The sequence below is a fragment of the Sturnira hondurensis genome, unplaced genomic scaffold, assembly GCF_014824575.4.
Source record: "Sturnira hondurensis isolate 20B ecotype Veracruz unplaced genomic scaffold, ASM1482457v3 Scaffold0009178, whole genome shotgun sequence".
In the NCBI taxonomy this organism is placed as follows: domain Eukaryota; kingdom Metazoa; phylum Chordata; class Mammalia; order Chiroptera; family Phyllostomidae; genus Sturnira; species Sturnira hondurensis.
Window position 1 is genome coordinate 3,700,402 of NW_028081809.1, and position 24,004 is coordinate 3,724,405.

General features: G+C 40.6%; 1 protein-coding gene across 3 annotated transcripts in view; it reads right to left on the minus strand.

Moving 5' to 3' along the window:
- VWA3B (von Willebrand factor A domain containing 3B) overlaps positions 1-24,004 on the minus strand; it is a 172,488-nt gene that overhangs the window by 31,475 nt on the left and 117,009 nt on the right. For all 3 annotated transcript variants that reach the window (XR_005068002.1, XM_037056830.1, XM_037056829.1), the window contains exons 16-21: positions 21,896-22,053; positions 15,397-15,510; positions 12,890-12,977; positions 12,651-12,807; positions 7,183-7,301; positions 2,074-2,124 (exon numbers count right to left, since the gene is read on the minus strand). Coding sequence is in view for 2 of the 3 variants with exons in the window: in XM_037056830.1 (XP_036912725.1) it covers positions 2,074-2,124; positions 7,183-7,301; positions 12,651-12,807; positions 12,890-12,977; positions 15,397-15,510; positions 21,896-22,053 (687 nt within the window). In the remaining variant the exon portion in view is untranslated. The remainder of the gene's footprint in view (positions 1-2,073; positions 2,125-7,182; positions 7,302-12,650; positions 12,808-12,889; positions 12,978-15,396; positions 15,511-21,895; positions 22,054-24,004) is intronic.

Genomic DNA, 24,004 nt, shown 5'->3' on the forward strand with positions numbered 1-24,004 from the left:
GGGTCTGCCAGAGACACCGGTTTCTGTCTCATCTGATTCAGAGTGCGAATGGGAAGGGCTATACACTTTGCATACCGGGTTAGGGGCCGCTGAGAACAAAGCCCAGGTCCAGGGCTTGTTATACCATCATAGATACTGCAGTACCAAGAATGAACACCAGGGGAAGTAAGAAGTTACTGGCTTCTGAAACGAAATGGGCAAACCCATTGGGGAACTGACTCAGGCCTACAGGAGACAAAGCCCCAGCAAAGAGTTGGAAGGTTCCCAGCATCTCTAGCCTGGATGACTGGTCAACGTCTTTCTATGTAAGAAAACAATATATAATGACTGGGAGAGGTGTCTTCTTTCAAATTCTCAACTAAACTCAACAAAAGATGCTAAGGCATACAAAGAAACAGAGAAAGATGGCCAAAGAAATAGTAAAAGGAATAAAAATGACCAGCATTATCTCAGTGCCAACACCAGACAAAGATACTAAAGAAAAAGAAGCTACTAGACCATTTTCTTTTATGCATATAGGGGTAAATAGCCCAAACATAATAGTAACAAACTATGTCCAACAGAACATTAAAAGGATTATGCACATCCAAGTAGGATTTAGCTCAGGCACGCAAAGCAGTTCAACTGGAGAAAATCAGCCGAGTTAACACACCACAACACATCAACAGAACAAAGGGGAGAAATCCCCACATGATCATTTCAATAGAAGCAGATAAAGCATTTGATAAAAGCCAACCACATTTCATGATAAAAACAATTAGCAAACTACTAGTAGAAAGGTACTTCCTTAACATGATAAAGGGTCTTTAGGAAAAACCTACAACCACCATCCTGCTCAGTGGTGACAGGCTGATCAGCCCTGAGACAAGGTGCCCCCCTCACCACTGCTCTGCAATTCTGCACCCCAAGTCCTATCCAGACCAATTCAGCAAGGGAAGGGAACCAAGGGATCCAATTGGAAAGGGGAAGTAAACTACTTCTATTTGCAGATAGAAATAACCTCACTCCACACATACAAACTCACTCAGAATGGATCAGTGACCTAAATGTAAGAGCTAAAACCAGAGAAGTATTAGAAGAGATTTACAGGGTAAACTTTCGAGGCCTGCATTTGGCAATGGAGTGATTTCTTAGATGTGACATCAAAAGTATGAGCAACAAAAGAAAAAATAGATAAACTGACTTTGTAAAAGTTAAAAGCTGGGCAAAAAAAGGGAAATTTTCAAGAATGTGAAAAGATAATGTATAGAATGGGAGGAAATATTGACAGATCATATATCTGATAAAGGTTGAACATCCAGAACGTTTACAACTCAACGACAAAAGGACAAACAGCTCAATTTAAAAATAAGTGAAGAACTTGAACAGCTTATATACACACGTGGCCCAGAAATGCAAATGAAAACCGCAATGAGGCATCACTTCACACCATTAGGATGGCTCTAGTTTTAAAAAGGGAAATAAGTGTTGGTGAAGACTGTGGAATAACATTGCTAGGGGAAATGAACCAAGGTGCCTTTGCTCCATTGTACATTTACATTGTACACCTGGTGACCCAACCACTCACTCTGATGTGTACTCAAGGGAAAGGAGAACATGTCCGTACAGAAACTGCTACACGAATGCATGTGGCAGCCGCAAAGTGGAAACAAGGTAAATACCCATCAATGGCTAACCAAACGGGTGGGCATACACAATGGATCATGATTCAGGAACAAAGAAGGAAAAAAGTACTACCTATGCTACAACTTGTATGAATCTTGAAAACCTTGTTTTTATATGAACTAAGTAAAAGAAACCAGGCACAAAAAGCCACTGATGCATGGTTCCTTTCATAGGATACATCAGAATCTGGGCAAGTTTCCAGAGGTGGGGAGAGGGAGCGGGGAGGGTTGCTTCATGGGTACCAGGTGCTTTTCTGAGGCAATAAAACAGTCTCGAAACTAGAGGGAGGCGGTGTTTTGTACATCATTTCGAATCATTTAAATATTATTGAATTGTTCCTTTAAAAAATTAGTTGTGGGTATGTGAATGTCACCAAATTTTTTTTAAAAAAGTAAGGAACCGGCTTACTTTTCTTTTTCCTCTTGAGATAATGCTCGCCAAACAATTTTATTCAATCGCCTGTTTAAAAAAATAAAAAAATAATAATTACTTGGCACCAGTACTTCATTTCATAGCAAAAGGCTGACCTCAGGTCCCGAAGGGCACTGCAGGGCAGCCCAGGCCAGTGGCCATCAGCGCTGGCCCGTGCCACTGCCATTGGCTCAGACAACTGGATAGGAATGCCCCCTCCCTCGACTGCGGATGCCTTGTGGTTTCATGGCCATTGTGCTGCAGAGTGATGGAGGGTCCCGTTCTCAGCAGTAAACAAGCTGGTCCTCATTATCTCTACATGAAGATGTTTCTAAACATCCACTGTTTTTCTTCCAAAGTAAAAATATAAGTGTGTCCTTAACTTGCCTCTGTAGGCAGTCTTCTGCCCTGATTCTCCAAGCAAAAGAGGTTACTAGGGTCACACATAATGGGTCTGGGCCACACTGTGGAGATCAAGCCGCCTGTCCTCCTGGTTTTTCCAAATGAAGACTCTGAGAAGTGCCTCGCTCACCCCCCGCAGCTAGCTGGCGATGCTGAAACCAAGACTCATCCCTGAACATGTTTACAGAGATCCTTGTCCGCCCAAGAAAGGAGGCAGTTGGAGCAATGATGGTTTCTACAGGGTGGACAGAGCTCCTTCTCTTGTCACTGATCAGGGGTGCTTCTCTCAGAGGTTCCAGCCAGGTCCTGCGCCGCCACATCATTACCGCCATCCGGCTTCCTGGGGAGCAGGGCCCAGAACGCTGGCTCCCAGGGGTCTTAGCTGCTGTTAGAAAAGCCTGCTTCAACAACGTGGGTTGGGAGAGTACTGTCACTCTCCAGGAGGCATTCTTCTAGCCACCAGCCCCAGCGTCAGTGCACAGGGCTCTGGGAACACACTTTGGGGGTATTATCCTGCCTTGATCTCCTGTCATGAGTTTGGTGAGGTCATAGAAGGGGGTCTGACAGGGTGGGACACAGACTCTGAGCCAGACCACCTGGACGAGAGCTCAGTTAGCTTCTCCTCTTTGGGCAAGAACTTTTCCTCGGAGTGGGGACGCTGACAATGTCCCCGTCCTAGTGTTACTGTGAGGACCCAATGGTCTAGCGTGTGCCTGTCTGACACACACAGATGGTCTCTGAGTGACAGAGTCAGGAAGTAGGAAATAAGCTGGCTCCATGCTCTGTCTCACTTGAAGTTTTCGGTTCTTTGGGGCCTATTTGAAAATTGGGTTTCTTTAATCATGTGGTTCACGTAACAATGACCAGGGCTTTGAAGACCTATGAAAGGATTCATAGGATAGATGCACTAGGGTTTGTGCGTGTGTGCTTCTCTATTAAAAAATCTTCATTAAAAATCATCTTAAATCTCAACCTTGAGAGTGGACGCAATGTGTGAGGGAGGCTGGGAGTGTGGGTGGGGCTTTAGAGCTGCACAGGCCTGAGTTCTGACCTCAGGGTCTCCACTTGCTGCCGCGTGATTTCATTATGTGACTTTTTGACTCTATTTACTTATTGATTAAATAAGGATCATACCACTCGCACTGGTGCTGAGAGAATTAAGTGAGTTGTATATACGGGGGTTGGCAAACATAGGTTTACAGTTGTTCATATGGAAAAAGGCATGCAGGGTATAATTATTACAATAGCTTTATTAACTCAAAAGAATGTCACAATGGCAGAGTGCGCTTACTTGGGCCCACCGCCTTACAAAGTGGCCAGGAACAACTCGCTTTCACTGCCCCAGACTCTGGAGTGGGGAAAGCTTTGTGATGCTGAGAAACCATTAATGAACGTCTGTCCAGTGTGTTAGACTTGGCACATCTAATTTTAATTCCATCCTTTAGACAAAAATGTTTCCAAGGGCACATTTGCATAACTTCTGTTATTCCCCCATTTTCCATCTTCACTGAAATATTTTAGAGTACAAAATGGGCTCTAAAATAGGGCAGACAAAATGGGTGGGTGTGAACTGAGAGCAACCTAGAGTGTGGACCTCAGCTCCACTGGAGGGGGTGGGGGGAGACTGAGGGAAGCCCTAGCCTGTGGGCAAAGGGCAGTCCCTGTGAGCAGCCCCAGGGCACAGGATGGAGGGCCTGTCTGGGCTGCCCCAGCCCCTTGACTCTGGATGTTGCTGCTCACAGTTTTCCTCTTTGTTTAGAAGAGTGAAATTTGCTTGAGGGGTGGCATTCACTAGTTTTCTGTCTCTGCTTCACAAACTACTTGTACCAAGAATTGGCTCATTTGCTAAGCAACTTGTCATAATGACTCTCAGAAGTCTAAGCAGCAGCCGAGTATTTTGGAGTTTGTAAGTATGGTCCCAGAGCCAGTTTAGAACTGGTGCTTCTTCTGTGGATCTGGAGGCTGCATCCTTGATGTTATTAGACTCACAGCAAAATAAGCTGCAGAAAAATCACACCAGAATCCAGCCAGCCCTGGTGATCTTGATTCAAAGCTTATAATAGGATGCACAAAGCCAAAATTGCAGCCTCTATTCTTAAAATATTGAAACAAAAGTACTCCCACATATAAGCACTGAGTATGATCAAAATAGCTAGTTTATGTCACCATTCACCATATTGGCTAAAGGGCCGTGAGTGCATCCTTTTCGCCTGGTCATCCCCAACCACACCAGTTATGTCTGGCTTACTTGTGCTGGGAAACATCTGAGAAATCTTATACTGGGGGTGGGGTGGGTTTAAAGCAAGTTTCATTACTTTTCATACTGTGCATGTCTTTTTTTATATGCATGTCCTTAGGAAAATGGAGCAAGATAAGTATTGACACACCAACAAAATTCTTAAATATTATGGAATGCAAACAATCAGGATGTTTTGTGCTGTATAATAGTAATGATAATTTACAATTTACTATTACTAAGTTATTATTATTATTAAACAATATTAAGTAAATAGTTCATTTAATAAGCATCAAATTACTAAGACTAAATTAATGTTAATTCAATCAATATTAATAATTATTGATTGAATTAGTCATGTTAGATTTAATATTATTATTAATGCTAACAATACAGTGCAGTATTTCTCTAAGAGAATTAAAAGGCTTTTCCAGAGTCACTCATTGGAAGGAAGAAGTGGGCCAATCACTTACTATGTATTTTGGTTTTTCTATTACGGAATGAGGGCTCTCTTCTGCCTGGGAAAGACGGAAGAGAGCTCGTCTTCCGGAAACCCTGGGGAAGAGTGGTATGACAATGAAACTCCACCTTTTCATGGTTCTTTTAGAATTGGCAGATTCAGGGAATTAAAAGGAGGGAAATAATTAACATTAATTGGTCTTACATATAATTTACATAACCCTCCCACCACCCTGTGAGATTGATGTTGAAAATAAAGAATCGGAAGCTCACAATTGGCGCGTGACTTGACAAGTGGCTGTCAGAGCTGAGAGCCAGACCCAGGATTGTCTGGCCTCTGGGGCCCAGCCCATGCCCTGCACCAGGCTTTCACAGACCAGGTGACTAGAGAAGTCAAACATTTGAATGAGCCCAGAAAATTAATTATAATATGAATAATATTATTATATTACATTCTGAATAACTGAATTTGAAAAATTTTAATGACTAAACTTGAACTACCTTAAATTCAAATTAAATTCCAGTAGTCTAATATATGTATATAATGACACCTGTTAGGAAGAGGAGACAAAGGGGAAAGCAAGGCTGTCCAAGCCCTGCCTTTGGGGGCCCACAAGCCTGCCCAGAGCTGAGAGCGCTGCGAGTGCCCCAGGACCACACGCAGGGCAGGTGGTGGAGAGTCACTGGACATTGGCCTTACTGAGGAGGGCCATTGGTGTGGAGGCCAGAGGAGATGCAGGAGGCCAGCTGGGGAACAGGATGGGGGACAGCAGAGCTTAAAGGCAAAGAAAGGCCTGCCTGGAGTGGAGGAAGAGGCAGACAGAAAAGAGGTAGAGCCAGGTGAGGGGCTAACAAAAGAGCAAAGTTGCAGGCCCACAGGGAGCGGGGAGCCTTGGCACAGTTCATCCTGCCTGCAAGAGAAACAAAGGTCAAAGACTCAAAAATCCTGAGATCTGGAGGCCTGGGCTGGGTGTGGTGGTGAAGGCAGCTTCTGACCAGCTTGTGCTTCTTGATTGGCTTGTTTCTTTTGAATACACACTAGACACACTGCACAATGGCAATGACACTATATGCTGGCCTGGGACACAGTATTAATTTTCGTGAACTTGATTTCATTTTTCTTACCTCTGTGGTAAATGAAAACCCAATTGCACAGCTTCTAGAACCAAGAATAGGCTTGCCTAGAGAAGCCAGGCACAACCCATTTAATGAAGTGCTATGCACCAAGGATTAATTAAGTGTTGGGGTGGAGGCGGGAGGTGATTAGAGAGCTAAAGCAGGGTGAGACGGGATGAGCGGACCTTTTGAAAATAGGCTCCTATCTCAGCACTAACGGGACCATTTCAAAGTATAATTTTCACTGTAGTCAAATTGATCGTCTTCTTGGTCCTGAAATAAAAATGGTTTGCAGCCCTGGCTGGTGTGCCTCAGTTGGTTGGAGTATCATCTTGTGCACCAAAAGGTTGTGTGTGGGTTTGATTCCTAGTCAGGGCAAATGGCTGGGTTGTGGGTTTAGTCCCCAGTCAGGTCAAGTAAGAGAGGCAACCAATCCTTGTTTCTCTCCCTCTCTGCCTCCCTTCCCTTCTAAAATCAACAAGCATGTCCTGGGGTGAGGATTTAAAAAAACTGTTTACATAATAACACACACTTATCTCCATTATCTTGCTATTGTGGGATTTTATTAGTCACTATACAGAATGTTAGGTGTCAAAATGACCAAATTCACTCTGCTAAAGGGAAAGATTTAAAGATCTTGTGTTAATGTGAGATTTCTACAGGTTCAAAAAAGGGAAGACAGTTTAAACTATGTTGGACACACAAAGGCGAGGTACTTAATGCACGCCTGGCACACAGGTGATGTTGGTGTTTGCTGCTGCTGCTGCATCTGACACTCCTGGTGGATGAGTTTCAGACAGCTGCTCCAGATGAAACAATCTAAGCTAACACAAGAGAAAGCAGGCGAAAACAAATCCCACAGCCACGAGGGAGCAGCCCGGAGTAATACTCACTTTTCATAGGACTTAATTGCCTGTTCCACATTTTGCTTGTAGATATTGAGCTTGACTCCTTGGGGGTTAATTAATGTCATCCTGTTTGTGTCGTTGCACACGTGGGCCAGAGGGAACACCTACACATCGATGGCACGGGAAAGTGTCATGCGTTAGGCTAGTGGTGCTTTTAAAAGTGGATCTACATGACTACGCAGTGTGTTTCTCTGATTACAAGATCAATATAATTGTAGAAAATTAGAAAATCATTCAAAATATAAGAATTAGAGATATCATTGCTAACCTTTTTCTTCCCAGAACTACATCTTTGAAAACAACCACCACCACAAAAAAGAAAAACAAACTGATTTGGGAAACTCCTCTGTGGTCAGAACTGAACGTTATCTTCAGGAACCTCTGTCAAACTGATGCGAGTGAGCAATAAGAAATAGGATCTCACTGCTGCTACTTGCAAATTACTACCTGGGCTAAACATCTTTTTCATATATCTAATTTACACTTAATTTTCTCTTGAGAATATCTGATGATGGTTAACACCTTTGGACCATTTTCCTTATCAGTGGATGAGAGGTTCCTATACATGTCAAATCAAGAAGGCTTAGTGGTCAATGGAACCACACTCTGTAAAAGCAGCACAGTTCCGGGCTTGCTTCCGAGTTCCTTCTGTCTGCAGCTGGCTTACTTCCTGGACTTTCGAGGCCTCTGCTTCCACGTCATCTTACTAGTACCCGTAACATTGTGCGTTTATCTGTTTGCCTGATACCTATCTCTCCCTCCCACAATATAAACTCCACCCAAGCAGGGACTTTGGTTTATTCACTTACCATCTTCCTATCACCTAGAACAGTGCCTGGCACATAGCTTGCCCTCAATAAATATTTGTTGACACATAAATAAATATACGTTCCCAAAGAGGCATAATTCATCTTAACATTTAAACAATAAAGAAAAACTCCAACTAACTAAGCTACAATATCATTTCAAAATTGTAACTGATTCCAACCACAAGAGCATACAGGTATCTTGGAAATGTGGGCAACTCTTTTTAAAAAGTAAATTTTTAATTTCAGTCAATCAAGATGATATAGTTCGTGTTTTTATGTTCCCCCCGCTTCCAACAATCATACAGAAATTGTACTGTTGTTGTCATTGTTTAAAAAAATACATAGAAAAGAAAGAAGAAAAAACATGCAAGTCTGATAAACAGATTTCTATAGACAAAAAAGTTGAGCAGAACTTGAACAAATGAGCAGGGCTAAAGCCGTGGGCTTGTTGGCTCTGCCCTCTCCCAGCAGGGACCGCGGGAGCTCAGCTCCTGGGAAGCACATGGGTTCCAAGTGCTCTGCACACAGTCAAGGGCCTGAGAGGCTCTGCCTGAAGCCAGCACTGGCGTGAGGGTTCCCCACACCTGAAAAAAGGCCCAGTCTAGTGACAGAGGACACCGAATCTGTGATCCACCATCTGAATCTGTAACATTCCAGTATCACCATGGAACAAGAATTCTAAAAGGAGGCTCAAGGGGATGGATTCGGGCAGGTGCAAAGTAGAAGAAAAAAACAGATTAAAAAAAATCTTGGTAAAATGAGCCAGCATACTAAAATTCCAAGAGACACATACACACAAGACAAAAATGATAGCTAAGCAAATTCACAATCAGAAAGTTAATTCATGAGAAGAAAAACTGATTAACCATCTAACAATGACTTTATACGAAGTATGATTAGATTGTTCAAAGATGTAACAGTCATATAAAAGTCCAAAAAACATACAGAAGCACCATAAGAAGAAATGAATGGAAAAAAACTACAATGTTTTAAATAAAAACACAAAATCTTTCTTGGAAAAGCAGATACTGAACATGAAAACTACATACATTCATCTTGTAATTAAAATATCAAGACCAAAACTAACAAGAAGACAGGCAGATTCAAAAAGCAGGAGAAAATCATAAAGAAGCTTTATAGTTAAAACTTACTACTCGTCAGACACATGGACTCATCATGTGGCTTCTAACAATCTCTGTGAAAGGCAAGAGCCAGAACAGTGGGTTCACTGGACTTTGAAAACTGAATGAGGCTTGCAGAAATGGAAAAAAATCTTTCCAAAATAGACCTGCAGATGGCATACACGTTGAGAGAGAGGGCAGGTTTGGGGGTGGGGGGAGCTGGTGACAGGGGTCGACAATGTGAACAAAAGACTCTTACTTACATTTTTATCACCTCTGGGGAAGAAAACCTCTTTAGAAGTCTATAAATAGCCCCCCAGGTTTGCTAACTTATATAGCTTAATTACAAATCAACACCACAAAATGTTTAGCAGCACTATCATGTTTCACCACCACAACTGGCTTGACCCCTCATTTAACATACTTAAAGAGAACCCATCATTTAACCAGCTACTTCCCTCTTTTGTGGATTTGGATCTTATGCCTTGCGTGGCCATAATGTACTTCACTGTGGTTGCAGTTCAAATTTGTTCAAATTTGGCTCGTGTGCATGCAGATTTAGAGAAAGACAAAGTCATACTCCACACCTTCAGTCTGTGGTCTTAGTTTTTACAACATGGTGGTCACGTGGAGGTCCCATGGGATATTCTCTTTATGACATCAAATTTAGTGTGACTCTGAGGTCACAAAGAGTGTTCTCATAGGGACTTGGGAGGTCAGATCTAAGGCCCAGATGACGTCAGAAAGCAAGGGGAGGACAGTGCTGTTAGTGAGAACAAGCCTATTCCTGGTTCTGTTTGACAGGAAATAAAACCTGACTACACCTGACCACACCTCCTTTGAAAGTGGTTTACTTACTACCTCTTACAAGGCAAATTAAGCATAACCACCTAATGAGATACCTTCTAGACAATATTTGATAACAAAAGAAAGCATCAAGGTATTACCTACTTTAATTCTCTCGAGGTTAATCTAGAAAACTTACCAAATTGATATTAATAATCACACCTTGTATAAGAAGATTTTAAGTAGTGGGAGGGAAAGAGGAAGAGAGAGAGGAAGGGAGGGAGGAAGAGGGGGAGACAGAAGAAATACAGACAGAATAAATTTCTACAATTCATGGAGAGCCAATCTGGGCTGATTCTGTTATAATTTTTCCCACTGTTAGACCAGAAATACCCTAAAAGAACCACTACTCAAGTACTTAAAAATAGTTACATCAATAATGAAAATAGTGTTTATTCTTTCATCTCTGCCAAGTGCTAGGTACTCGCTACATTTTTTCTCATTCACGCCTTGTATAAAATATATTCTCATGCCCAGTTCTTGTTATATGACTTGCCTCTCCACTAAACTCTGTAGTTTTTTATTCCTTAAAAAAACAAAACAAAACACTAGCTTCTAGCACATGTACAAAGTAATCATTTGTTGAACACATGAAAAACTGAAATTATAGCCCTGGCTGGTGTAGCTCAGTGGACTGAGCGTGGGCCTGAGAACCAGAGTATTGCGGTTCAATTCCCAGTCATGGCACATGCCTGGGTTGCAGGCCAGTTCCCAGCAGGGGACACACGAGAGGCAACCATACATTGATATTTCTCTCCCTCTCTCCTTCCCTTCCCCTCTAAAGATAAATAAATAAAATCTTTTTAAAAACTAAAAAAAACCCTGAAATTATATATAAATTAAAATAATGGCCAAGTCCCAAAGGTTTCTGAAGTTCATCTATACTGTAAAACATACATATGGATTCCACCAAATTTTAATCCCTGATAACTGAGGCATGAGATGAGAGTAAATTTGCTACTTTTAAAGAGGTATTTGCTAAGTATATGAATAACGTGGAAAGATTTTAAGAAAGATATTACGCTTACATAAGAAAACTGTTCTTAAACAATAAAAAACTAAAATGAAATATCATTCCAGATTCTGTTTGGCAAAGTTTTCTTAATGTTACTATTCCACATGATAGCAAAGATAAAGGGAAATAGGCATTCTTAAAATTCCAAGTGAACTGCCTCAAAATGGTATGAATGGTTAAATAAATTGTAGTAACTCATATTATTGAATACTAGTACAACTATTAAATCACCCAAAGACAGTCAGTACAAGGAAATATGTTCATTACATATGCTAAGTGAATGAAGCAGAATCCTGAACTGTGCATACAGCTATTAGATGCTAAAGTAGACAGGCAAATTTCTCCCTGATAACAGTCTCTGTTTATAAGCAATCCCACAATCCCCCTTTTGAAAATGAGACAATATTGTAAAACTGGTATTTATATATTTAATGTTCAACCCTGACTGAATTTACCAATTACTTTTGTTTTTTCAGCAAAGTCAGTTCTTCCAATAAGTATGCAGAGCTTGCAGCCGGATTGGCCAGGAAGCATCTGCCCGGACGTGCAGTGAGAATGCCGAGGCCATGCTTGTACTGGATAGATAACTGTGGGCAGCTGGCACAGCTGCCTGGGCCGACACATGCTAAAGCCTGAACACTTGCTACAGAGCCGAAACAATGAAGGCAAGGACACCAAATTAACTGGCAAAGCAGTGTGTCAATAAAACCATCCACAAACCCATGGAAACATTATTTATTACACTGAGGATGACAGCATAGATTGCATCTCACATTTTTCAATCTAAACTTTTAAATATAAAAGATTGGTTTTTTAACTTAAATTTCAATTAAAATGGTGCAGTAGACACATGAGTTTGTGTGGAACAACACTCACAACAGACTTGAGAGAACTGGGGTCCAGTTCTCTCAAGCAGGTCCAGTTTGACTTAATTTTGGTAAGACAAAAACAAAAAGCAAAAGAGGACATACACCGCTGCTTCATCTGTGGTGGAATTACAAGTACTATTCCTTTTCCACTTAACTATATTTTCTCATTTTTACACAGTGAATATATATAGCTATTGCAATAACTGTGCTTTTGAATTTTCGATTAGAGCAAGTTTTCTATCAGTAGAAAAGTTACATTTAATGCTACTACATTTGAAAGCAGCAAAATGTCAGGTCTTTCACAGCACCCCGAACCTCTCTGCACCCAAGGTTTTTTCAGCTAAATGATGAGATGAATATCCACCTCTCTAGGTTGCTCTAAGTATTAAATGAAATGCTTCGAGGATATCAAATGCTTCACTCACAGAATCACACTAGATTCCCAAGTAAAGGAAGGAAATAAGCTCTTGCAAGCTCTCCCTGTCCTTTGGTGTTGGGCGATCCTCACCTAGGACTCAGGACTCAGACCCGGAGGCGTTTCGAACACGGCTGCAGCTCCACTGCAGCCCAGCAGCAGAGGACCGTGAACTGCCGTCCTAACAAAGGTCAGTCCCTTGTAGCTTAACAGCAATAATGCTTGCTCTCTCTCCTTTTTACTGCCTTTACAAATAAATCTTTTTTAATGGGTGAAATACAAGTGTTACAAGTGTACAAGACACTGAAGTAGATGACTTTTCATTTAAGTGGGAAATGAAAATTACATCAAGGAGAAACATACAGAAAATCATTTTACCTCATCAAAGACCTTGGAAACAACATGCTTGTCCAGAATGGGAATGTAGGTGGGGCTGTGAGGGACAGCTGTCACTGACAAGGCATCCATGATGGTGAGTTTCCTGGCAACCAAGCCATGGGTCTTGAGCCAGTTTGCCGAAGACATACCTGAAGAACTAGGGACACTGACTGTGACATTTAAAACTTACAACAAACAGAAACATAACAAACCTGACCTAGTAAAATTAGAACACTCACTCTTGGTCATAAACTTGGCTTCCTCCTGGAGTCAGTCTTTCTAATGATTTGTCATCTGGGTACTCATTTGTCAGCAGGATGCTCATTTCTGTGGAAAGGGAAGTGGCAGTTGTATAATATACTCATATGTTGGGTTTATGTCAAAATACAAGAGGATCACACATATCTCTGAGCTCATTTGTGACTGAGGGCTAAGAAATGAGCCACATTTCAGAGAACACTGGTCTATCAGAGAGGGTTCTCAGACAGGAGTCGCCTGCAACCGACACTGCAGACCAATGCATAGGTAAACGTGGTGCTGTCATTGTTTTACCTGCCTCATTCCATGGCAACTGAGATATCCCTCCAGGGAAAACTGAGTCACACTCATTCTCCAGAGGACACATTTTTAAAATGTTAAATAAGAATACCATTAACCATTGACTGTTCACTATCACCCTCATTAGACTCTCCCTGAATTATACAGGGGAGCCTTGATCAACATTTCAGTTTTTGATAGCTCATTTTTTGCTTCCTTACCTGTATGTAAGAAAACCAAATCTCTATTAGGTTCTATTTAGTTTTAGTTTCAAATGTTCAAATTAGCACTTGGGGGTTTTAATGTATACCCTTATGTTGTAGACCGCTCTGCCTGGTTCTAGGTATTATATCTCCACCCCTTGTAGCTAAGGGTGAGAGACGACCTTTGGAATGCAAGCAGCAGGAGACAAAGCTTGTGTCTGCCTCAGTTTCCTCTCCCTGCCCCTAAAGCTTGGGCAGAAGTCAATGACGAGTAAGACCCCTCACAGCAGGGGGCAACCTAAGCCAGACTTGATCACTTGGGAGGCCTTCATGGAAGGACTCAGGGGCTGCAACAAAGAGCAATGGACTCTCACCTCCCCCCTGTGCCCCCCACCCCCTGCCCACTTTGACAAAACCTGAGTCCCCATGTTCTCTGGGAGAAGTGCTTCCTGGCTCTAATCCCCTTAAGCCTGAATACCTGATGGGGAGAGGTGCAGCTCCTTGCCTTGCTAGAGCATGTCCTGGGGAAAAATCTGGCATCACAATGACTTCCTGATAAACCTGTGAAATCTGCTCTGCTAAGAGTGCTTTCATTCGTATGTCAAGGGTCTGAGCAGGAAACTCTAAGGCTCTGTTCTTGACAGACTCTGACTCATACTAAGCCCTCAGATTTTATTGAAATGTGATCTACTGTTTGATCCTTGCTGCCCCATATTCCTGTGTGTTACAACCCAATAAAAGCCTCTGGAGGAGGGGGCTTGAGGCCTTTTTCTCCTCGGAGAAACTGGCCACTGCTCAGGGCCTTTTTCCGCTGGGAAAATGGCCACTTCTCCTCCCTAAGCAGATCACATCATGTCTCAGCCATATTTACTCTCATCTGTGGTGACTGGGGGGACTTTCGAGGAAAGTCACCCCCACACCTTTATATTATCTTGGAGTTATAAATGCAAAGGGAAATTAGCTCAGTAATTGCCTAATTTATCATATCCTAACCATCATATGATAAACCCTGTAAGGACTGTGCATGGAACAGACTTCGGATATATGATGCATTTTTGAAACTGAGGAAAAGACATCAACTAAATCAGCACTGAAGAACAAGATTCAGTTGCGCTATGGCTGAGAAACAATAGGCTTCTTACTACCTGGGAGATTATGTGTGTGCATGTGTGTGTAGCTGGGATTTATCATTTATCAACTATTTGAAATATACGGAAAAGCACTACAGAATTAAACTTTTATAAAGCACTATTTTAAGAATAATGATTTTATCAACAGTAATAAAAACTGAGTGGAAACATCACATTTTCCTCACAGTTAGCCCCCCAAAGGCTGATAATATGGACCAGAGAATGGCTCACTGGATGGTATCACATGAATGAAGGGAAGAAAATAAACCNCGCTATGGCTGAGAAACAATAGGCTTCTTACTACCTGGGGGATTATGTGTGTGCATGTGTGTGTAGCTGGGATTTATCATTTATCAACTATTTGAAATATATGGAAAAGCACTACAGAATTAAACTTTTATAAATCACTATTTTAAGAATAATGATTTTATCAACAGTAATAAAAACTGAGTGGAAACATCACATTTTCCTCACAGTTAGCCCCCCAAAGGCTGATAATATGGACCAGAGAATGGCTCACTGGATGGTATCACATGAATGAAGGGAAGAAAATAAACCATCTGGGAAGCATTAAGTGTTCAAATTCAAACCTTGGAGTGGCAGCGAGCTTCACCACTGGCACCATGGTTACACGGGTCATGTGTGTACTATGTACCCCAGCACAGTAAGTGTAAGCCTCGCCCTAAGCAAACCCAGTTCACAAAAGCAGGTAGACCTGACTTAATAGAGACTCTCGTGAAGAGAAAGCAATCTGGATCCACTTAAAAATTATTTGTTTTCCCCTAAGTATCTATACTCGGCTCTTTCAGGAGCAGACCCACTGGGCAAAGGGAGGCCAGCCTGGTCTTCCTGACATAGAGACCCCCTCAGGCTTGCCTTTGTCTCTTGGAGGGTTCCAATTGCTGGAATTGAAAAAGTCATCCTTTTTGTTGCAAGCTGAGCTTTTGAGAGTGGACATCTGGCTTCTGAGCAGGCTGGTTTTGGTTGATTCTGTGGGTATTTCAAGGAGAGGGGTTAAAGGAATTCGGGAGGGAAAGAGATACTTCCTTAGATGCAACTATTTCCTTGGATCTTTAAAAAAAAATGCAGCTTCAGTTTCCCAAACCTTGATCACAATTCTGCCACCAACTGAATGCTATGTATGGCAGTGGATCTAATTCTTTTGGAGAAAAATCTTCCTCCAGCGTCATTCAGGGTGTTGGCAGAATCCATTTCTTTGGAGTTGTAGGACTGAGGTCCCTATTTCTTGGTTGGCTATCAGCCAGAGGCCTTGATCAGCTCTGCATGGCATCCACATTTCTACCCCGGTGGCCCCTCCATCTCCAAGCCAGCAATGGCACACTGAATTCCACCCCCCCCTGCTTTGTCTCTCTGATTTTCCATTCTGCCACCAGATGGAAAAAGCTCCTGCTTCTAAGGGCTTGTGTAAGTACATGCCACCTCACCAATAACCCTGTCTCAAGGTCATGATAACATAATCATAGGAGTGATGACTCATTATCATCACAGGTTGCAGGGTTTAGAGTGGGACATCTTTGGTAGGCTGCTTTAGAAACTCTGTCTACCATAGTTACTGTCCACACCTTTATATTATTTTCTACCCTTTGTTGGATTCCTTCAACTAGCAAATGGGTATTTATCAAATATTGACATTTAGTCTGTGTGCTTTAGAGAATAATCAGCCTGTACCAAGATATCTTGGTGAGTTTTCACATGTGATTATATAAACTAGACTAATTGTAAATGTGTCCTGTACTTCACAATTTAGAGGTACAAGTACCGAGGCCCTATGTTGTATTCATGAATGAAATGTGTCCTTGTATTCAACAAGAAGGGGCTGACTATCTCCCATAAGAAAATAGATGAAGCAAATAATATTTAGTAATCTGCAAATTGTCTATCTTCTGCACAGAAAGATAACACCAGTAGTCTCCATGGAGATAGGAGTGTGCTACATGCTATTCTACATTGTTTTTCTAGGCAGCAAAGGGGTGAGGCATGTTTTGGTTGCCTCTGTAACTAAGGATTAAGAAGCGTAAATCTTGGGGGTGATGTCTGTGAAAAAGAGGTAGATTATTCATATAGGAGAGCTTAATTCCTGCCCCTGACAACACTGGGCAAAAATTATGAGGCAAAAACAACCACATACACAGGTACACCAAAATGAAAATAAAGTTTCACTCCAAAAGTCCCCAAACATAAAAACTTCACCACTCCCAAACTCTGTAACTATTACAGTGGATTCAAGCATTGAACTGCTCCTCAAGCTCTGTATAGTCTGTCCCCATGTTCTTATTTCTCTATATTAAAATAGAAACAGAATAAGAATTCAGCACAGGATTGCCTATCATTAGCAATGATCACAAATCTAAGCGAAATGGTGGAAGTGACAAAAGACACTAAAATGTTTAGGATGAGTAGCAAGTAGCATCTTTCGCAAAACTCAGATTGAGTGGAATGGGCAGGCAGGAATGGTAAAAGGGATGCAGTCACACAAGTGTCCCAGTGTGGGAAGCCTCTCTGTCCCCATGGGCTTAATATATTCTTCCCTTGCACAGAGACACCAGGACAAGCAGACAGATCATTCAAGAGGGACCAAGGTATAGCAAGTGGCCCATTATAGTGGGTGGAGGCATGAAGACATGTGGAGACACAGAGACATGTAAGGGGTGGTCCCACACCAATATGTGATGGATAAAAAATGGGGGGAATACCTCAGGAGTGAGGGATCCCAGCCACACACCACACCACCTAGCTCAGGGTACCAGTGCTAGGAAGATAATAAGTTCCCATAACTTCTGGCTATAAAAATCAGTGGTGGTTTGGGTGGACAAAGAAACTGGAGGATTCTCAGGCATCTCCTCTTAAAGGGCCCACAATGAAATTAGGAATTATGCAGACTCACTCCCTATGGGCTCCAGCTCCAGGGTAGGAGCTGGAAGGGTGCCAGTGGCATACAGTGAGAAAATGAAGTGTCTGTCATCAGGGTGAGTGCCAGAGACAGCTTCCTTCTAGACAAAACTCCAGAGACCAGGCACTGGCCATTTTCCCCTTCTCAGCTCTCCCCCACACAAAGCCACAGAGCAACACATATCTGAGACTCCATCAGTCTGGTTCATCGGGTTGCTCAGCCCTGTTGATTACCTCAAGCTCAGCCCCATTCAGCTTACCAGTGTGATTTTCTATAATAGGCTGGTCTATTAAGACAGGGAATCAAAGCAGCTCTGTCTAAAACATAGAAATAAACATAGGGAGGCTGCCAAAATGAGGAGACAAAGAAATATGGCCCAAATGAAAGTATAGAACAAAACTCCAGAAAGAGAACTAAACAAAATGGAAGTAAGCAATCTATCAGATGCACAGTTCAAAACACTGGCTATTAGGATACTCAAAGAACTCATTTGGTACTTCAAGAGCATTTGTTGATTTATCTCTCCTTTCATCTCTCTCAGTTTTAGCTGAGAGAGATGGCCCAGACAGAAATGAACATTACACTAAATGGGCCAGACAGAAATGAACATTACACTAAATAAAATAAAGAATAATTTACAGGGAGTCAACAGTGGAGCAGATAAAACTGAGTATCAAATCAATGATTTGGAATATAAGGAAGAAAAAAGGATATTCAATCAAAACAGCAAGAAGAAAAAAGAGTCCAAAAAATCAAGGACAGGCTAAGGAGCCTCTGGGACAAATTCAAATGTATCAACATTCAAATCATAGGTGTACTGAAAAGAGAAGAGAAAGAGCAAGAAATTGAAAACTTATTTGGAAACATAATAAAAGAAAACTTCCCTAATTTGGTGAAGGAAATAGACATACAAGTCCAGGAAGCACAGAGAGTCCCAAATATGTTGGGCCCAAAGAGACCCACACCAAGACACATAATTAAAATGCCAAAAGTTATAGATAAAAAGAGAATCTTAAAAGCAGCAGGAGAAAAGTAGAGTGTTACCTACAAAGGAGTTCCCATAAGACTGTCAGCTGATTTCTCAGAAGAAACTGTGCAAGCTAGAAGGGACTGGCAAGAAGTATTGAAAGTGATGAAAAGCAAAGAAGTACTCTATTCTATATTACTCTGTCCAGCTAAGCTAATATTTAGAATTGAAGGGCAGATAAAGTGCTTCCCAGGCAAGGTAAAGCTAAAGGAGTTTGTCATAAAGCCATTATTATAGGAAATGTTAAAGGAACTTATTTAAGAAAAAGAAGAAGATAAAAACTGTGAGTATTAAAATGGCAATAATTTTACAACTCTAACAATTGAATCTAAAAAGCAAACAAGCAGAACAGAAACAGAATCATAGATATGGAAATCATTTGGAGGGTTACCATCTGGAAGGGGGAAGCAAGAGAATGGGGGAAAAGGTATAGGAATTAAGAAGTACAGATTGGTAGGTACAGAACAGATAGGGAGATGTTAAGAACAGTATAGGAAATGGAGAAGCCAAAGAACTTATATATATGACCCATGGATACAAACTAAGGGGGGTATTGCTACAGGGAATAGGGGTACCAGGTGGAGGGGACCAAAGGAGGAAAAATTGGGACAACTGTAATAGTATAATCAATGAAATATATTTTTAAAAAACTTTACAACAGAAATATGATGGGAATAAATGTAGGCAATTACCTATCAAACTGATAGCCAGAAAAGTATCTAGTAGAGAGGCTTTTACTAATAATTCACTAAACTGATGTATTGTTACACATTTTTTAAAGATACCACACACATGCACACACTACTAAAAAACCAAAATGGAATTGTTTTTTAAAAAATCAAATAACCCGAGGAAAGCAAAAGAAGAGAAACAGAGAAACCAGGCCAATGAAAACAAATAGAAAATAACAAAATAACAATACCAAGTGCTAACAGTAATTTAAATGTTAATAGCCTGATTACACTAATAAAAAGACATTGGCAGAGCAGATAAAGGAACAGAATCAAACTATATGCAACATACGACATTTATACAAGTGCAACACAGGTACACTGAACAAAAAAGATGGAAGAAAAGTTATGCCATGCAAATATTCATAAAAAGCTAAAGTGGTTATGTTAATATTTGCTAATGTAGACTTCACAGCAGAAATAATTTACTTAATAAGGGATCAATACACCAGGAAGATACATAGATTCTAAATGGATACAAACAAATCAATACAGCCTTAAAATATATGAAGCTAAAACTGAGAGAGATGAAAGGAGAGATAAATCAACAAATGTACTTGAAAACCTCATAGCCTCCCTCTCAACAACTGAGACACAAAGTCAGCAAGCACAGAGAAGATCTGAACAACACAGCCAGCCACCAAAATCTAACTGACAAACACTCCCCTCAACATCAGCAGAACACACATTTTTCCCAGTGCTTGTGAAACATTGATCAATATACACTATATATTAGGCATTAAAACAAACCTCGACTCAACTAATTTAAAAGAATTAAAATCCTATATAATATGTTCTCTGACCATAGTGGAATCAAACTAGAAATCAATAAGACAATGACAATAGGAAAAAAATCTCTAAACACTTGGAACTTAAACAATACATTTATCAATAATCCATAGAGGAAGTCTTCAAAGGAAGTAAACATACTTAGAAATAAATGAAAAGAAAACCATAACAGTTGCATCTCAACTATTTTAGTTGAGATGCAACTAAAACAGTATGGCAGGGGGAACTGATCACACTAACTGCTTACATTGAAAATGAAGAAAGATCTGATACCAGCAATAGAATCCTAACTCAAGAAAATAGAAAATGAAGAGCAAAAGAAACTAAAGGAGGCAGAATGGAGGAAACAATAAAGAACAGAAATCAATGAAATTGAACAGAGCAAAACATAAGAGAAAATCAATGAGACTAAAAGCTGTTTGTTGTAGAGGCAATAAATCTGATAAAACCTCTAGCAAGATTAAAAAAGATAAAAAGAGAGGGATGGAGAGAAAGAGAAGACAGACATAAACACTAATATCAGGAATAAAATAGGGGATATTACTATAGCTCTTGCAGCTATTAAAAAGGTAATAAAGGAATACAATAAATAACTTTGCACTCATAATTTGACAACTTAGAAAAAAGAATCACTTCCCCTAAAACCACTAGCTGCCAAAACTCAACTAAAATAAAATAGACAATATTAATAGCTCTAAAACCACTTTTAAAAATTGAATTCTTAATGGAAAAAAAACTGGGGAAAAATCTCAAGACCTAAATGGCTCCATGATAATTTTATCAAATATTAAAAAAGAACAACTCCAATTTCTTCTAGGAATAGAAGAGCATGAACCACTGGTCTATATGGAAAATGGACAAAGCTTGTGCACAGAGTGAAGAGGATCTAAAGATTGCAAACAAGAACTTGAAAGGATGTTCAACATCATTCATTAGCCATTGGGGAATGCAAGTGATAACCACTGTGAGACATCACACACCTAGGAATAAGTGACAATACCACTGCTGGTGAGAACGTGGAGACGCTGGACCTCTCCTACATTGCTGGTGATAATGGACAATGGCACATAATATCCACTCTGAGAAATAGTAACCATATGACCCAGCAATTGCACTCCTGGGAATTTACCTCGAAGAAATGAAACTTATGTTCATAAAACCTTGTACACACATGTTTAGATCTGCCTTATTTGTAATATCCCCAAATGGGAAACAACCCAAATACCTTTCAACAGATGAATGATTAAACCAACTCTGATATATCCATATCATGGAACACTACACAGCAATGAAAAGGAATGAAATATTGATACATGCAAAAACTATGATGAATCTCCAGGAAAATAGACTGAATGAAAAGAGCCAATTCCTAAAGGTTATGTACTACCTGACTCCATTTATATAACATTTTTGAAATAACAACTTTTTAGAAATGGAGAATTTAGCTATTTTCCAGACTTAGGAAAGGTAGGTGTGGTTGCCCAAGAGCAACGCCAGGCATCCTTGTGGGGGTGGAACTGTTCTGTATCTTGACAGTGGTGGTGAAAACACAAAACAACTCACCTGATAAAATCAGACAGAACTACACACACATGCACACAAATAAACACAAGTAAAACTGGGCAAGCTGAACAAAATCATGGATTATATCAATGTCAATATCCTGGTTACGATATTGTACTATTACATTTTGAAGATGTCACCACTGGAGAACTGGGTGAAGGGTCGGCATACAGGATTTCTCTGTATTATTTCTTCCAACTACATGTGAATGTACAATAAACTCAATGAAAATTTTAATGGAAAAAATACAGGTTTAAGCTTCTTTTATAACATTGCATGGGCTTAGGTTTATTCTACTTTCTTGCATTGAAGGAAAACCAGTAATTAGATTCAAACCATTTTGCTCACTGATACCTGCATGGAGAACTTTCTTTTTCTGAATCTTTTGATTGGAAGGGTCCCCTGGTACTTTTGACATTTTTAGGGAGGACACCTGTGTTGCTTCAACATCAGAGTGAGGATCTGCACATTTTTCTGGGGTTGAAACCAAGGAACAGATTTCTTTTTGATGCCTGTTTTTGAGTTAGATAAAAGAACAAGAAGAAAAAGAAAGGGGAAAACAAAATTTTCATTAAGAAGGCAAGGTTGGATCAAGTCATAATGAAAGCTGCAAACTTAAAGAAGTGAGCCACCCCCCCTCATTCAGGTAATGCATAGCCCTTAAGAATAGCCCTTGATCCCTGCCCCATTCGGGAGAGCAGACAGGGACGCAGGTCTGTAGTCATTAGATATGGCTCCCACCACAGATCTAGTCTTTCCTGGTTGTGTGAGTCAGTGAAGTTGCTCAGTACTCTCTAAACTTCATCATTTTCTTCATCTATCAACTGGAAACTTTAGCTGTGCTTTCACCACATGGGGCTGATTTGAGGATTAATATGAGAAGATCTGGTTATAAACCAGAACATATCACAAAAACCCATTTCTCCAACCAAAGTGTTGGACAACCAACTCTTATAAAAGCCACAAGAGGGAAACCCCTGCCTTGGATCCCCTGTGCCAACACTAGATGACAGCAAAACATTCTGGTGAAGCTCTGGGGCCAGGAAGGACCTCAGAAATTTCCCACTATTTTCCCAGACATACCTTCTCTGAAGCTCTAAACCCAGTGGACACAGAAAGTTTCCAGAACAATCTCTCCCACAACAAATAGGAATGACCTCCCTCCTTCACTCCCACCCTCCGCATCACGGTGCCTACTTTCACAGAGCGCCCACCGAGTGTTCATCACCCTCTGTGTGTCCCCACCACACCATGTGTGATGTGACAGAAGGGACCAGGCTTACATTTATCTGGGCTTCCCAGTTCTCCTGGGTCCTGATTTGTACTCAATAAATATTTGGAAAAAGAAGGAAGGTAGAGGATATTGGGGGGATATTTTTCAGCTGGTAGAAAACTTGAACAAGGCAATTTGTTTTCAACTGGAGCTAAGTTGGTGAATAACTTTTCTAATATTGTTATGCTACAAGGAAGTACAGAAGCATGATATCTGTAGAATGAGACATGGTATTTACTCTTTCCTTTGTATTAATTCAGAGATCTTATTATGTGCCAGGCATGCTCTCATTTAATCCATCCAACAACTCTATGACTACCATTATTCCCATGTTATAGATGAGGAAACTGAGGCTCAGCGAGGTTAAGTAACATGCAGTGTAGGAAGCCTGGATTAACACTTGTCCACTTGACTCTGGAACCCACCCCTTTCATCCCCTTAAAAAAGAAATGTAAAAAAAAAAACTAGAATGCATTCACTACTTAATCAATTGCAAGTACAGTCAGATGACCAAGCACACTTCCTGAGATTTCACTGTCATTAAACTAGGGGACAAGGACAGTTGAGGTACTAGCTGAAAGCACAGAGAAGGTGATTTACACTGAAGTGCTGTCGATTTACCTGATTCTTACTTTATCTGTTCACATTTTCTCAATTTAGAAGATGTACCTGAGCTTTCCCAAACAAATACTTAAAAAATAATGTGGTAAAAATCTCATTTTAAAAGATCCCCGGAATAGCACTTATCTTGCTGTGCTGATTCTATGTTCATACCCTGCTCCCAGCCCATGTTAATGCTTATTTTGCTAATAGGATGATAGTGAATTTTTACAGAAGATTTTGCTATTACACCTTTAAATAACAAAATACTCCTGATAAAGTATTAATATGAAGCTGTGATACTTCAATATTTGTACAATGCTAAATCATTTTAGTAAGATTTGACATTTTCTGAATGCTGGGGTGGTTTCTGAATGCTGATGCTTTTTAGAAAAGCATCAGAATATAAAGCAGGAAAAGAATCAAGAAATTATCTATTCTAAATCTTCCCACTACACCCACCATTTCAAAGGTGAGGAAACTGAGACCCACAGCAATGGATAAGACTGGAGAGAAGGTATGAATTTGCCAACATCCAGAGTGAATCCGGACCTTGGGCCTCCTGGGCCCTGAGTCAGGTCTCCTTCACT